The sequence below is a fragment of the Bubalus kerabau genome, chromosome 8, assembly GCF_029407905.1.
Source record: "Bubalus kerabau isolate K-KA32 ecotype Philippines breed swamp buffalo chromosome 8, PCC_UOA_SB_1v2, whole genome shotgun sequence".
Classification (NCBI taxonomy): Eukaryota; Metazoa; Chordata; class Mammalia; order Artiodactyla; family Bovidae; genus Bubalus; species Bubalus kerabau.
Window position 1 is genome coordinate 59,644,264 of NC_073631.1, and position 15,218 is coordinate 59,659,481.

General features: G+C 41.3%; 1 protein-coding gene across 2 annotated transcripts in view; it reads left to right on the forward strand.

The window, feature by feature from the left end:
* DOCK4 (dedicator of cytokinesis 4) overlaps positions 1–15,218 on the forward strand; it is a 474,953-nt gene that overhangs the window by 281,108 nt on the left and 178,627 nt on the right. For both annotated transcript variants that reach the window (XR_008717856.1, XM_055590348.1), the window contains exons 14-16: positions 6,896–7,020; positions 7,990–8,152; positions 12,452–12,558. Coding sequence is in view for 1 of the 2 variants with exons in the window: in XM_055590348.1 (XP_055446323.1) it covers positions 6,896–7,020; positions 7,990–8,152; positions 12,452–12,558 (395 nt within the window). In the remaining variant the exon portion in view is untranslated. The remainder of the gene's footprint in view (positions 1–6,895; positions 7,021–7,989; positions 8,153–12,451; positions 12,559–15,218) is intronic.

Genomic DNA, 15,218 nt, shown 5'->3' on the forward strand with positions numbered 1-15,218 from the left:
AAATATCCTTTTAATAGATAGTCCATATAAATATTTTGTAATGAGTTGTTTTACACTATTTCAACTTAAGTCTTTGAAGGCTGGTAACTGTTGTACTTTACAGCACATCTCTCTTTTCAGCCAAGTCCCATTTCAAGGATTCAGTTGCCACGTGTGGCAGTGATTACAGGATTGAATAGCCAAGCCCTAAATGTCTTAACAGACTGTACAAGCAGAGCTTGAACCTTTGCTGAATATCAGGAAGGAGTAATTTTCCACCCACCAGACATTTTGGAACAAAGTCGGCTGATGTGTCAGGCATGTCATGGGCGATCAGGCCATGCCCTCCTCCCACTGTAAGGGTCCACTCTTATTCTGAGTTTATGGAGTCATCCTGGTCTCCATACTTTATCTTCCCTACCTGTACACACTCTCCTGGAGACTCATTCTCGTGTGTGTGTGTGTGTGTGTGTGTGTGTGTGTGTGTTAGTCGCTTAGTCATGTCCAACTCTTTGCAACCCCATGGACTGTAGCCCAGCAGGCTCCTCTGTCCATGGATTCTCACATATCAACCAGTAAAACTGTCCCTGTTTGTTGTGTGTGTGTGCTCAGTGGCTCAGTTGCATCCAACTCTTTGCGACCCCATGGACTGTAGCCCACCTGGCTCTTCTGTCCATGAGCTTCTTCAGGCAAGAATACTGGAGTGGGTTGCCATTTCCTCCTCCAGGGGATCTTCCTGACCTAGGGATCAAACCCACATCTCCTGTGTCTCTTGCATTGCTACTGAGCCACTCTAATTAATACCTTCCAATGCATTCACTTTTAATACATCTTTAAAGTTCCTAATCCTACAAGGAATTATGGGGAAGTCGTAGAATGATGGGGCCATGAAGGGTTGAGATTTGGAGACTAGAAGACCTTGCTAAAAATTATTAACAGAGCCTATGTTTCAAATGGTTGCTAGCAATAGTAGCTGTGATAGTGATTTCAAGATTTAAGTTTATTTTCCAAGTGTCTTCAAAAGTAAGCCTCCTTTTTGTTTTTTAGGCAATAGTTCAGGTAAGTCAAGCTTCTATTTGGTCAAAGTTGACTAGATAATGATTTATAAGACTGGGGAATGAAAAATGTTGTAGGTATATTTGCCTCCCATTTAAGAAGATATATAGTTTTATTCTTTTAAATATATATATATATATATATTATTAGTATTATTTACCACTTACTGGAAGAGATATGTACATCACCAGATGGAATTGCCTCAAATAATCATTCTTTTAGAGAAAGAGGTAGGAACCTACTTGACTTGGTCTTCTCTAAAAAATATATCCTAAATCTAACTAAAATTCACCACCCCCCAGGCCAAGTCATGGACCTCTACATCACACAGTTGCAACTGGCCTGTTTAAATCTGAACCCCCTGATCATGCCCTTACCAAGGGTATGGTGGTCTCTTAAACAACGAATGCCACAGTGACCAAGGAGAGACCTGGTGCCCCCAGATTAGGAAGCTGACATGCCCCACTGCCTGTGGGTGTAGGACTTTCCCCAACTGCTACTATCAGAGATGCATGTGTGGTCCTAGAGTGTAAAGGGCACCCTGTTCCTGCTCCTTTTTCTCTGCACCACTGCCTGGAAAGCCCCTCATGACTGCTGTTGCTCATTTGCCAGTGCTTGTTTGATAGTCATCAAAAACAATTAATTAGCCTCCAATATTGTAAACTAATTAGCCTCCAATTAAAATAAATAAATTTAAATTAAAAAAAAATTAAAAATCTACCCCCTCAAAAGTTCAACATCTCAGAGTACTCTTTTAAAATAAAACAGAAACAAGAGCACCAGGTATGTTTTACTCAAGCGTACTCTATGTGAGAAATCCAAAGTTAATTTTTCATCCCATGCATAAATTTTCCTTGTATGTGGTTTGCTTTGATTTCAATTACCTGGGAAGCTTGCCCTTGCCCCTTGCTCTGTCCCCTCCTTGAAGATGTCCTGAGGTGATGGAAGTTTAAGTGTGCATGGCATATTGTATTCATTTCCTATGGCTGCTGTAACAGATCAGCACAAATGGAGTGGCTTAAAACAATGCAAATGGACTACAGTTCTGGGGGTGAGAAATTTGCACGGGTCTCTCTGGGCTAATATCCCAGAATCAGCAGGGCTGTATTTCTTCTGATGATTCTGAAGGAGAATCCATTTCCTTGCCTTTTCTAGCTCCTGGAGGTGGCCTGTACTCCTTGGCTCATGGCCCCACATCATTCAACGTCCAATTCTCTCATCGTATCTCCTTCTCTGACTCTGACTTTTTGCCTCCCTCTTATAAGGATTTTTGAAATTAAATTGAGCCCATTCTCATAATCAAAGAAAATTTTCCCATCATAAGAGTCTCAACTTAATCATGTCTGTAAAACCCCTTTTGTCATGTAAGGTAACATATTCACAGGTTCATGGGATTAGGACCTGGACATCTTTGGGGAGGTAAGGAAGTGCCTGCTACACACGCAAAGGGCCATCCAGCTCAGCTACATGTCCAGTGCATGAATTTCTTCCTCGGGTCCTAGGGGATGGTTTCCTGGCTGTACTTGAGTACTTAAATGGCCAAGATCACATCATCACATCTCATGTCATCTCTCCAAATGACTTTTCATGTTGAACTAGTTTCCTTTTACCTTCTGTCCACTGGGTTGAGTTTTTCTGCTTGTAACCTCAACATTTCAAAGTTCAGTTAACTTCTTGTCACCCTCATCTCTCCACTGATGAGTGCCTTCTCTGTGTTGTTTATGGTCTGAAGCATACATGTTCTGTCTCATTCCTAGAAATGAAATCATTGCTTGACAACTGGTCTGGCCAATTAGGGTGGGACTAAATCTCCCTTATTTAGGGCATTGGTCTTTTGGAGGCAAAGGCTGAATTACGCTAGCTTATTTGATGAATGTTCTTACCTGTTGAATTACATTTTCATGGGTAAACAGAGATACTGGTAATACATTGGACATGTTTCTTAATCTCTGTACTTCGGTTTCCTCATCTGTGAAATGGAAATAATAGGACCTTGTTATAAGGTTTATGTGTGGATTTAATGAGATATTCTACTTACAGCACTTGGCAAAGTACCTGACTACTGTCTGTCTATCTACTACTAAGCACCATCATCATAATCTAAGTTCACAAAAATCCTATAGTCATTTACATATAGTCTTTTGTTTTTAAGAAGTATGGAAACTTTTATTTTCCAGCTTCAAAAGTGACAATTTTCTAGCACAGAAGAGGCACTGGACTAGCGCCTATGGCTGGGGACAATGTTTTACTTGATGTGATGAGCTTGTCCTCTGTGACTTTATCCAAGGCATTCATAGGACAGAATCCAGGTTTACAGAACTGATAAAAGCCTGTTGCCCATTGAGGATAAGCCACAAATCAACCCCATTTGATTGTAGTTACTGAACTCTTTTTGAATTTGTTCCTACTTCTGTGGCCTTATCTTTATCTCATCTACAGTGATATTTTGAAGGCTTCCCAGTGAAACAGGGCCTGTGAAACAGAGGAAAGTGTCAAGCACGTCAAATTTACAGAGGAATAAATTTAAGAGGTGCAAGGTGTTAATAAACATTGTCAGGCAAGTAGCTTTTCATGATTGGTGCTATGACTCCATTTCATACCCACCTTATGATTTCTCTCTTAATTACCCAGGATTTGCTTTCTTAACATCATTTGGGCTTATTAGTTTCCTTTAGGTTGGCTTTCTCTAGAGTCAACCTCAAGTGTATTGACTTTAATTAACACTTGTTTCAACTTTATCCTTCGACATATTTTGGCAAAACATGGCACCTTGCAGTATTAGAACACAGCAAGCTATGGATTCCTGAGGGGGGTGGACGCATGTAGAATGTCATCCAAGAGAAATGTTCTTGTCATGTTTTCTCTTTTCAGAGAAATCTTACTTTAGTCTAAAAACTTTGCGAAATAAAAATTTTAAAAAAAGTTTGGGGGAAGATAAAGAGGGTTTCAGGGACAGTGGCAGTTAAAGAACAGAAAAGTACAATGTGTGTGTAAGGTGTTTTTATTTATGAATGTGTTGTATTCTAGAAATTCTACAGAAAAGGAAACATAACAAAGCAGTCTTGTCCCTGCTACTGGCTCTCCCACCCCTACCCCTGCCTTTACCACCTCCCACTTGAGTGACACAGACACGTGAGGCCCAAGGTTTATCTTGCTCTGTCTAGACTAATGTCACAGACAGGAGACAGTGGCAGGGAAAGTTGGAATCCAGATCTCCTTATTCCAGTCTTCCCGAGACCCTACATTCTTTAGGCTTATTTGAACTCAGAAAAGAGAGAAGAATCCAGCTCAGTTATAAGCTAACCCAGCTGCAGGGGTCCATTTGGGAAGCGAAGGCCATATGAAACCTCCCTTTGGAAAGACAGCCTCGTTTCCACAGATGTCTCATCCTCTTAGTGAGGGCTTCTCTCATGGGACAGCCTCTCTGCCTCATTCAGCACCCTGTCCCCTTCTCTGTCTCACTTTGATCCATAGCTCTTAGCATTATTCAGGGTGCTCTGTGTTTTACTTCTTTGTTCAAAATCTTTTCCTACTAGACTCTAAGCTCTGCTGCGAAGGCATTTTTGCTTTGTCCATTACTGAGTCTGCTGGACTTAAGATAACATCTGACACATAGTAGGTGCTCACAGTCTATTTGCTAAATGAATACATGGAGAAAGAATTTCGCGGCCCTGGTGGTATTTTACTCTCCCTCCATCCCTGTTGCTCTGCAGGGCCCAGCCTGCACACAGCGAGAAACAGGTTGTCTTGCAGACCTCCCTCCCTCCACTTTGCTTAAGCCAGAATTACTGGCCCTGCCAATAGATGAGTGTTGGAAGTCCCCCTCCCAAGAAGCACTTACTCTTCATTTCCAGGACAGTTAATCCCCATGTGGTTTGGACAGGCTGATCACTCATTATGAGAAATTTCTAAGGTAAAAGCCCCTGTAGCTACACTTCCCGTTAATCAGTGTGTGTTCTATAGGCTGTGTGTCACCTCAACCACTCATATGTCACCTACTCCAGAAGCAAAGGAATTTTCCTACTGCTGTGTGGGGGGTGTGTGTTCTAAAGTACCTTGATTTTTGTATTGTTTTTTTACCTGGCAAATCTGTTCATGGGAACAGTATTGTCAAGAATTTCCCCTCAGACAGTTGTTGAAATAGCACATGTGCAGACCATTAGCACTGCAGGCCTGTTTTGAGTTGAAACTGGTGAATTTGGAAGACATAGTTTGTGAGCTTATATTCTGCATTGGAATTGTTAAAATAAATAGTGTTGAGAATGTATGTGTGTATGTATGAATATATATATATATATAAATATATAGAAACTTAATGATAAATATATAGTAATTAAATGAATCAGGTTATAAAACTGTAGAGAATTTGTGAAATTTGTGGGATAATTTCCTAATTTTTTAAAAAAATTGAGATGGTTAAACCAGAAAACTTTCAGAGCATGCAAATGTGTGTGTTGAAATATGTTGCTTTTCTCCTGGAGTTCCAAGTTCATTGCCTTCTCAAGTTGGTTGTAGGAGCTACATGAGAGAACTAAGAAATTCATAAGACAGAGACCACTGTATCAGTTGTTTCCATTAATGTATTCCTTACATACACTTTCTAAAGAGGGCGTGAGATTTCATCTTTTTTAGAACTTACTCAGTGTCTCCCTTTTGTGGCCCATCTGTTTCCTGGTCAGGCAAGGTCATTTGCAAATGATGCTCTATTAAAAGTCCCCCTTTGTGGAGGAAGGTGGCCACGCACACTGGTATTCCCCCATAGTTTTGAAAGCTCGGGTACTTTCTTATATACATTTTGGTCAGAAGTTTGATAAATTTCCCAAATGTGGGTACATTTGTATGGTTATTGTTCCTTCTGGTGATTTGCTTTCTTAAGGAGAGGTGTTTTTTTTTTTTAATTAGAACAAAGCAGTATTGCTTTTGAGTGTTCAAATGTTTGGAAGCGGTGTTAAGTAAAAGTACATTCAACCTTGCTGACCTCGCCAGTATTTACCTTCAAAAACTTTCTAGTCACACGTTGTTGACTTACTTCTCATGTCCGTATCCACTTATTGCCTACCCCTAATTTAATTCTTACAGGAGAAATAAAAGCAGGTTGTCAAGCGTGTTTGCCTCTCTTTGCCAGTTGGCATACAATTTCTATTTTTTTTTTCCTTGCAGTAGTAAGAAAGGGGCAAAATGAAAAAGCATTCAAGTTTCATAAATAGCCAATGGAGAAAAAACAATAGATGATATATGTGTACATAGACTAAGTCAGTTTGAATCCAGGGCCTTTCTCATTTGTTTTATAGCTTGATGGCAAGAAATATTAAGCCAAATGTCTCTGTATGACTGAATTATTCTACATCTGTGTTTGTAAAGCACTAATCTGGATTCTTCCAGGGGTGAGATCATTTCGTCCATGAAATTTAGAAGATTGAAATTGTAACTGTACCCTTTGCAGTCCTATCATTTTCTTCCACTTAAGTATTTCTTCTTCTGTAAGTGCCTTGACTATAAAGTATTGAGACTAGTTGCTTTGAACCACCCCTGCTCAGCTGTCATTCTGTAATCACACCTCATAAATGAAATGAAGGAAATGTTGAAAAATGGTAAAACTGAACAGCACCTTTCTACCCAGGTCCTTTATTTCCCTTCTAAATGTATGTTTTCAGTATTGCTAATTTCAAGCTAGCAGAGGCTGGCCTTGGCTTTCCTTGGATGTTGGCAGTAAGGGTGAGGATCTTATTATAGAAGTATAAATATTGTATGTTGTATGCTCTAACACTATTTTTTATGAACTAAACTTTTCCTTGATAGAGCACTCTATTATACTTCCTACTATATATATAATGCCGTTTCAATTTTCTTCTTCTGCTAGGTGAAATGCGGAATGATTTATATATCACTATAGAAAGGGGAGAATTTGAGAAAGGAGGAAAAAGTGTGGCCAGAAACGTGGAAGTTACGATGTTCATTGTAGAGAGTAGTGGCCAGACCCTGAAGGTACGTTAATGCTGAATTCTTTTTGGTAAAACAATTTCACATCCTTGCCTTGGGTTCATCTTTAGTGCAGTCAGTTAACTTATGATTTGCAGTATTTTCAATCTTATTTTTCTTCTCCACCCCCATGTAATTTGTTTGTTTGTTTTTAATCATGAAAAGATGGGAAATAAGCTTTCAGTTTGTTTAATTAATCATGTCAAAAACATCCTCATAGCAGCTACTCCTTAAATTCTGCATTTTTATCCCATTTCATTTTTTTCCCTTTCATCTGTTATAGTTTTGGAGAGGTATACTTTTTCTTTGTGGAGTTGGGTTTTTTTTTTAGTTGCTCAGTCATGTCTGACTCTTTGCGACCCCATGGACTGTAGCTCTCCAGGCTCTTCTGTCCATGGGATTCTCCAGGCAAGAATACTGGAATGGGTGGCCATCTCCTTCTCCAGGAGATCTTCCCTAGCCAGGGATTGAACCCAGGTTTCCCATATTGCAGGCATTCTTTAGTGTCTGAGCCCATATTTAATCCTACATATTTTCATTATGACCAAAATAGGACGTGGAGATTAGAGTATTGCTAATCGGGGTGATCATATCAGATTCCTTTGTGGAAGAAGTATTTCATGGGAGCCCCGGGGCTTACTGAGTTTTATAGGAAGGCACAGAAGGCTTTTGGCTGTGGCTGGTTGAGAATTTTGCTTTGTAGTTGACTCCAAGTTGGGCACGCAGTTGCTCAGCTAGCATGTGTCACCGAGGTCCACCTTTGAGCAATTAGGCCCTGGGAGACCAGCCTCAGGATGAACCAAACACAGCCTGCCCGCAGAAGCAGGTGCAGAACAGCCCCGAAGAGGACTGAGGAAGTAATTTCACATTAAGTGCTGTTTTGGGAGCACACAGACACAGCAAAGCAATTGTTCTGCTCCTTCCAAAATCATCTTGAAATGAAGCTGTCTTTAACCTGCATGTTTCCTTTGTCAGGATTTTATATCCTTCGGCTCTGGAGAGCCACCGGCTAGCGAGTACCACTCCTTTGTGCTTTATCATAACAACAGCCCCAGGTGGTCCGAGCTGCTGAAACTTCCTATCCCCGTGGATAAATTCAGGGGTGCACACATCCGCTTCGAGTTTCGGCATTGTTCCAGTAAGTGGATGGAGTGTCTCCGTGGCCTTGTTATGTTGGGTACTGCTTACTAAGCTGAAACAACAGTGTGGCATAGTCTGTAGAAAGTGTGTCACAAACCAGAGACCTCCATGAGAAAGAAATGGAGGTGAATGGAATCCTGGGAGGTAAATGGTGCCATTCTCAAAAAACCCATAACCTCTATGGAAAGAGATGAAAAAGAAGGAGGAAACAAAGTAGCTGTAGAAATCTACAAGGTTTTTTTTAAGATGTTCACTTTCATAAAAATCAATTCATCACTTTTACAGCCTAGGAAGACTACACAGAAAGAGGAGATGCATTATTAAAGGCCTGACAGGCTTGTGTGGTCTTAGGCACCCCTGACCCATGTGCTGTCTTTTCAGCCAGGAGCTGATCCAGCCCTTAGACAGCTCAAGGGAACCCTCGGGAACTTTCCTAGGCATGTGAAGTTACCAGGAAAGCCTCTGATTGGCTCAGATTCATATTTGATTTGTATATATCTATATCACTGTGCATTCTCAAACATGATTGGCACTTTACAGGAATAGCAAGGAGGCCAGAATGAGCAAGTGAGAGAGTTGGACATGAGAACCAGAGAGGGAGCAGCAGAACCAGATCCTCTGTTGTGTTTTAGGTCATGGGAAGGAGGACTTTGGACTTTATTTGGAGTGATAAAGAAGCATTAGAGGTTTTAGATTGAAGTTAAGTCTGCCCACTGTATGGATGATAGATTGTAGGTGGGCCAGATGGGAACAGAAAAGCCATTCAGGAGTCTTTTGCAGAATTCCAAGTACGAGATTTAAGTGGTTTGATTCTTTTATACAGATTTATTGACAGATTGGATGTGAAGGGAGGAGAAAATTCAAGGTTGATCTCAAGATTTTGGTCTCAGAGTGAAGGGGTCATTTAATGAAGTGGGGAAGACAACAGGAAGAATCTGTTTGGAGAGAAAAAATCAAACATTCCATTTTAAATATGCTAAGTCTGAGAAGTCTATTAGATATTCAAGACATCAAGTAGACAGTTGAATGAGATCCAAGCTGGAGACTTAAACTTGATAATGAGAACATGTAGTTCATTGGTGTGCTGTAAATATTTAACCAGCACTCAGAGTGATGGAGAGGGGAGGGGAAGCCCTAAATTATAGCATTTGCTGATTTCCATGGGGTAAATACTCCCACCATGGTCAATTTCAAGCTGCCAACATGACATCACTGATCTTGTAGTTGAGGGAAGATACATATTGTCAGTTCTTGTGAACCAGTACAGGTTAGCTCCAGCATATCACAGATATCCACGGTTTTCAAAGCCAGGAGACTGGACGAGATGTCTACGTAAAAAGTTTAGATAGCAAAGGGAAGTCCAAGGATGGATCCTTGGGTCATTGACACATTTAGATTTGGGGAGAGTGAGAAGTAATCATTAAGTAGATTAAAAAGGAATAGCCAGTGAGATTGAAGGAGAATCAAGGAAAAATAGAACCTAGGAGACTAAATGAAGAAAGCTTTTCATAAGGGGATTGATCATGTGTCAGGTGCCAGTGATAAATAAAATAAGGACCAAGAAATGATCTCCTGATTTGGCATCATGGAAGTCATTGAACCTGACAGGTGGTTCTCTTGGATTTGTGGAGTTGAAAGCTGACTGGAGTCAAAGAGTAAGATGGAGAAAAGGAAGGACAGGCAGTGAGTACAGACAGATCTTTTAAGAAGCTTTGCTATAAGAAATACTGGTGAGCAGAGATGTGAGATAGTTGCTATAGAACAAGTAGGTCATAGGAAGTTTTTGCTGTTGTTTGTTTTTTTAAATGGAACTTTTAAAGTATGTTTGTTTGGGAGAGATAATTCAGTAGAGAAGAAAACCTGATGATGTAGAGAGTGGGGACACCTGTAGGAGCAGTGTTCTTGAGTTGGGGAAGGAGCACAGGACCTAGGACTCAAGGATAAAAATTAGCCTTGGGTGGGAGCGTGGGCAGTTCCGGGCTAGGAGGGCAGATGCAGGTGAGTGATAGGTGGATGCGAGGGTGTGAAGGAGTTCTCTCTCCATGAGCTGAAAGTGAAAGTATCAGGGTATTAGAGGCTTGAGAGACAAGGAGAATGGATGAAATTATTGTCCAGAAAAGTAGAGGAGTCTGCCGATTAGGTAAACGAAAGTTTGCCTGTCCCAGGATGCTTTTGTAGTTCAGTTCAGTTCAGTCGCTTAGTCGTGTCCAACTCTTTGCAACCCCATGAATCGCAGCACGCCAGGCCTCCCTGTCCATCACCAACTCCAGGAGTTCACTCAGACTCACGTCCATCGAGTCAGTGATGCCATCCAGCCATCTCATCCTCTGCCGTCCCCTTTTCCTCCTGCCCCCAATCCCTCCCAGCATCAGAGTCTTTTCCAATGAGTCAACTCTTTGCATGAGGTGGCCAAAGTACTATTAGTGTGTGTTAATTAAGCTTAAGTTAGGCATAGAATAAGCCACAAATTGGATTCTGCCAAGGTATAGTGTTATGAGTGGACATGTGGAAGGGGGAGTGTTGAGGGTATTTTCACTGAGGTGATTAGAATGATGGGCCATAGAAATGGGAGGTGGGAGTGAAGGGGTAAGGAGTGGTGAGTTGATATATTGGAGGTCCCAGGGGGCAGAATTGTTCAAGTTGAGCTACAAGAAGAAACATATTGCAAAGTCAAGAGGTGGAATCCATAGATTCAGGGGTTTTATTAATAAAAGGGGATTGTATTATACATATTATACATAATAGTCTATTTAGTTCATTAATCCTGATCTAATAGCTTAGGAAAAAAGGCTATGTACTTTAAACTTTACTTGGTATTTATTTTTATTTTATAACCAAGGGCAAATTTAGGGAAGCTATTGCTTTGTTCCTTACCTTTGCTAATTTTATGCATCTTGGAATTTTTTTTTTATCTTTCCAAATTGAATACCGAAAACCACACCAAAAAGACAGTCAAAGCAACTTAAGAAATTATTTCTAAATAAGTCTTGCCCTCTAAATCACAAGTTCCATACCCAGCACACTCACTGACTTATAAATCTCTTTCCAGAGATCTTTGCTGTGACTTTTGTTTGAAGACTGTTGGTATTTCCCCATTTTCTCTCTAGGCTTGAAATTAATGATTTAAAAAGAAAATCCTTCACTGTAATCACAATTCAGGGCTGCCCTCATGCTAGGAACCTAAGCCAGCCAGCTAAAATTACTCTGTGCACAGGGTTCCACATCCCTGTGGTTAAATGCCAGAAACAATTGGAAGGGGATAATGTGTTTATTATTAGAGTCTCTTGTCCGATCCTCAGGATTTCCATATCTGACTCCTCTAGCATGGGGCTTACTGTATCCCAAAGCTGGATTTTTCTGTCAAGTAAAACCACCACTTCCGCAGTTGTGTAGGCAAGAATAACAGGCCAGCGCATGACGGCTGCCAGCCTGCAACTCCTCTGCACGTCTAAATACAAGGGCAGAGTCCAGTTGAGCAAACCAGATTCTCTTTCTTACGGTCTTCATTTTTGGAGAAGCTGAAGCTGGGTGGAAAGTACTAGAATGGCACACAAGAGGTCTGGAGCAGGTAACATTGTGATAGACCTCTCAGTTTCCTTATCTGTAAACAGTTGCCAATGACCCTTGTTCTAGCCATTGTAATTCAGTTGGGTTTTCATCGGAAAACCTCATTGCCTCATTTCTGGCATACAAATACTACCGCAGTAAGCTCTTATCAACTATTGATTGCAGTTTGTGTTTGTCTGTGTGCCTGATTCCAAGGAGGTGGCTTTCAGAGGTCTCTGTTTATACATGTGGCTGTAGGGAGAGTTCATTCATTCACTCATTCATTTATGTTCCATACATTTGTTGGGAACCTACTATGTTCTTGGCATTCTTTGAGATACCAAGCATAGAGTAAAATAAAGCAGACAAGTATCTTGCCCTCTGTGGTGCTTATGAGAAGGGGTGGAGGTTGGGTTGTGAGGAGAAGAAACAGGAAATCTACAACTTCAAAAAACAAACAAACAAAACACATAATTTCAAATAGTGAATCCCTTGAAGAAAATTAGTCAAGGAATATAACTTATGGTTATGAGGCAGGACTATGGGGTTAGAGGGTGGCCACTGTAGACAGAAGTCCCATCATAAGAGCTGCTCTTCATTGTATAAAGGGTGCGGATGTGTGTGTGGGGTGAGGGGTGGGCAGTGTTCTATTTCTTCATGATCACTCATGTCGCCAAATCTGTGTGTCTGAACACAGTGTGTAAGCATACACTGAAATAACTGATTCTTTTTTTTTTCCCCCCTTCTACAGCAAAGGAGAAAGGAGAGAAGAAATTGTTTGGATTCTCCTTTGTTCCCCTGATGCAGGAAGATGGTAGGACACTTCCAGATGGCACACATGAGCTCATTGTGCATAAGGTAACATCAGTCAGAGGTTGGGGTAGTTGTGAAAAACAGGGCAGAAGTACTAACTCACAGTCTTATCCTCACTCTGGAAAAGAGAAGAAACAGACTGCAAAGATACTCTTTTGGATGATTGCTGGCAGAGAGAGTGCATTTTTGAGAGTAGTATCTCTAGATTCTATCATATTCTGACACGTATTTTAAAGATTTTTTTTAAACTTAATTGAAATAACGGTATTTGGTTAAGTCTATAGGGTGACCTTGAAATCCTATCCATGGCTGTGATAGGATTAGATAAACCTTACAAATAAGGTTTTTAATATTTTAATATATTAATATTTTTAAAATATTCCCAGTACTTGCTTTCTTATCTGTGTACCCCAGAAGCAGATTTTGCAAGGTCACCTTTCTGTTTGTCTTATTTGCTGCTCTCACAAAGCAAGGGAGAAGTAAGTAGCTGTTCCTTGTTATGACAACTTCAGTGGTTGTTACTCTATTTTTTGCCATAAGAATTGGCATGCAAAGATTTGGGGAAAAAAATATAGTGTAGTAGGCAATAAAAAGAAAATTCACCTAACAAGAGATCCTTAGGAATTATCAGAGAATACTAGTAATAATGAAATATAGAACAGAAGCAGTTGCAACTATGAAATCAAGCACTAAAGTATATGATTTTCTCCAAAATCTTTCTCCTTTGCATTTCTCCATTTCTGTAACCACACACTCTTCCAGGCTCTTGTCAGCTCTCACCTGGGCTCACTAGTCCTGCCTCCCTGGGCCTTCTCTCCCTTTAGTCCATTTTCCAGTCAGCCATTAGGGTGACCTGTCTAAGGTGCAAATCTTACCAGGCCCCTGCCTGACTTCAACCCATGGAAAAGCTTCCCATTGCCAACAGTGGAAATGGCAGGCTTTCAGGTATGTCGGACTGCCTTCTCCCTTATGCCTCTGCTGCTGCTGCTAAGTCGCTTCAGTCATGTCCGACTCTGTGTAGACGGCAGCCCACCAGGCTCCCCCATCTCCAGTCAAGAACACTGGAGTGGGTTGCCATTTCCTTCTCCAATGTGTGAGAGTGAAAAGTGAAAGTGAAGTCGCTCAGTCGTGTCTGACCCTTAGCGACCCTATGGACTGCAGCCTACAAGGCTCCTCCATCCATGGGATTTTCCAGGCAAGAGTACTGGAGTGGGTTGCCATTGCCTTCTCCGCCCTTATGCCTCACATCATCCCATTTCCAGTCCTCTACCTAATGCTCCAGTCACTTCCTGCCTGCTGGTTCCCCCCAGCTCCACTTGACATTCCTGCAGTCATGCTTCCCCTGTCTCCCAACAGTTGGCTCCTCCTCACCTGGGCCAGAACCTTGGGAAAACAGTCCCCACACCCTAGTTCCTACTCTCTGTGTTCCCAGCTGACTATGTGCCCATCCATGAGTTCTCCAGGTATCTGCACAAATCTCTTACCATTGTCCTCATTACGTTGTCAGATGGTTGTCTGATGACCCCTCAACTCACCATGGTAGGTTTAGGAGCCCTTCAGGAGCAGCAGCTGAGTCAGAGGGGTTCTGGCATGTGGCAGATGTGCAGTGAAGATACACTGAGTGAAGGAAGGATATGACAGAGACTTTCTTTACATTTGGATTATTGCTGGTAAAATGAGTGTTCATGCATAAGACACTGGGTAATTTTTGTTTGTGCATTGGTATGTATGTGCATATTTCTTGAATCATTTATTTTCTGGTTGTTTGTTCAGCACATTGACTACCACAGACCATGGGGCAGACATTCTTCTAGCAACTGGGAATATAGTGGTGAATAAGACCATTAAAGTGCCGCCATTTCTGACACATACATTCTGTAGACTTCAAAAGTGACTTAAAGGAATTTGTGATGTTAAAATACAGAGAATAAATATTTTCAAGTAGAGTAACACTGAGGCACACAGAGGAGCTAAATGCACTAGACATGTGAGATGATCTATTTATATAAATAAAGGTCTGCGGCCCCTTTATGTGAGATGGGTAATATAACAGGCTGTGTCTTCAGCTACAGTTTTCCAAAAGACATAAGTGGCACTTGATGTGAATGTTTGTGATCTTGACTCTGTGTACCATTAAATCTTCACACAGAAAAGGCAGGGCTAAGGTAATTATTAACTTCCTAATAATATTTAGAAGAATAAATCACTTCTTTATGACATGTCACAAGGCTTCCCAAGTGGCACAGTGGTAAAGGATCCACCCACAAATATAGGAGATGCAAGAAACGTGGGTTTGATCCCTGGGTCGGGAAAATCCCCTGGAGGAGGAAATGGCAACCCACTCTAGTATTCTTGCCTGGAAAATCCCATGGACAGAGGAGCCTGGTGAGCTACATACAGTCCACGGGATCGAAGAGAGTCAGGCACGACTGAGCGTACATGACATTTCACAATGTAGGCTATCTCACCTGTGGATTGGAGGGTATTTTTGGGTGGCAGGTACTAACTTTCCAGTCAAGTCTGGGTTGACTTCCTCTAAAGAAGTATAAATAATATTAAGACTCTTAGTTGCTGATTAGAGATACCAATGTGCTTAAAATGCCGGGAGGACAGGTAGCAAGGCTTGCTTCTCCGTGTGAGCATTTAGCATCCAACTGGTATTGGTTCCCAGGCATAGGCTCATTCTACTCCATTACCTGGGGTCT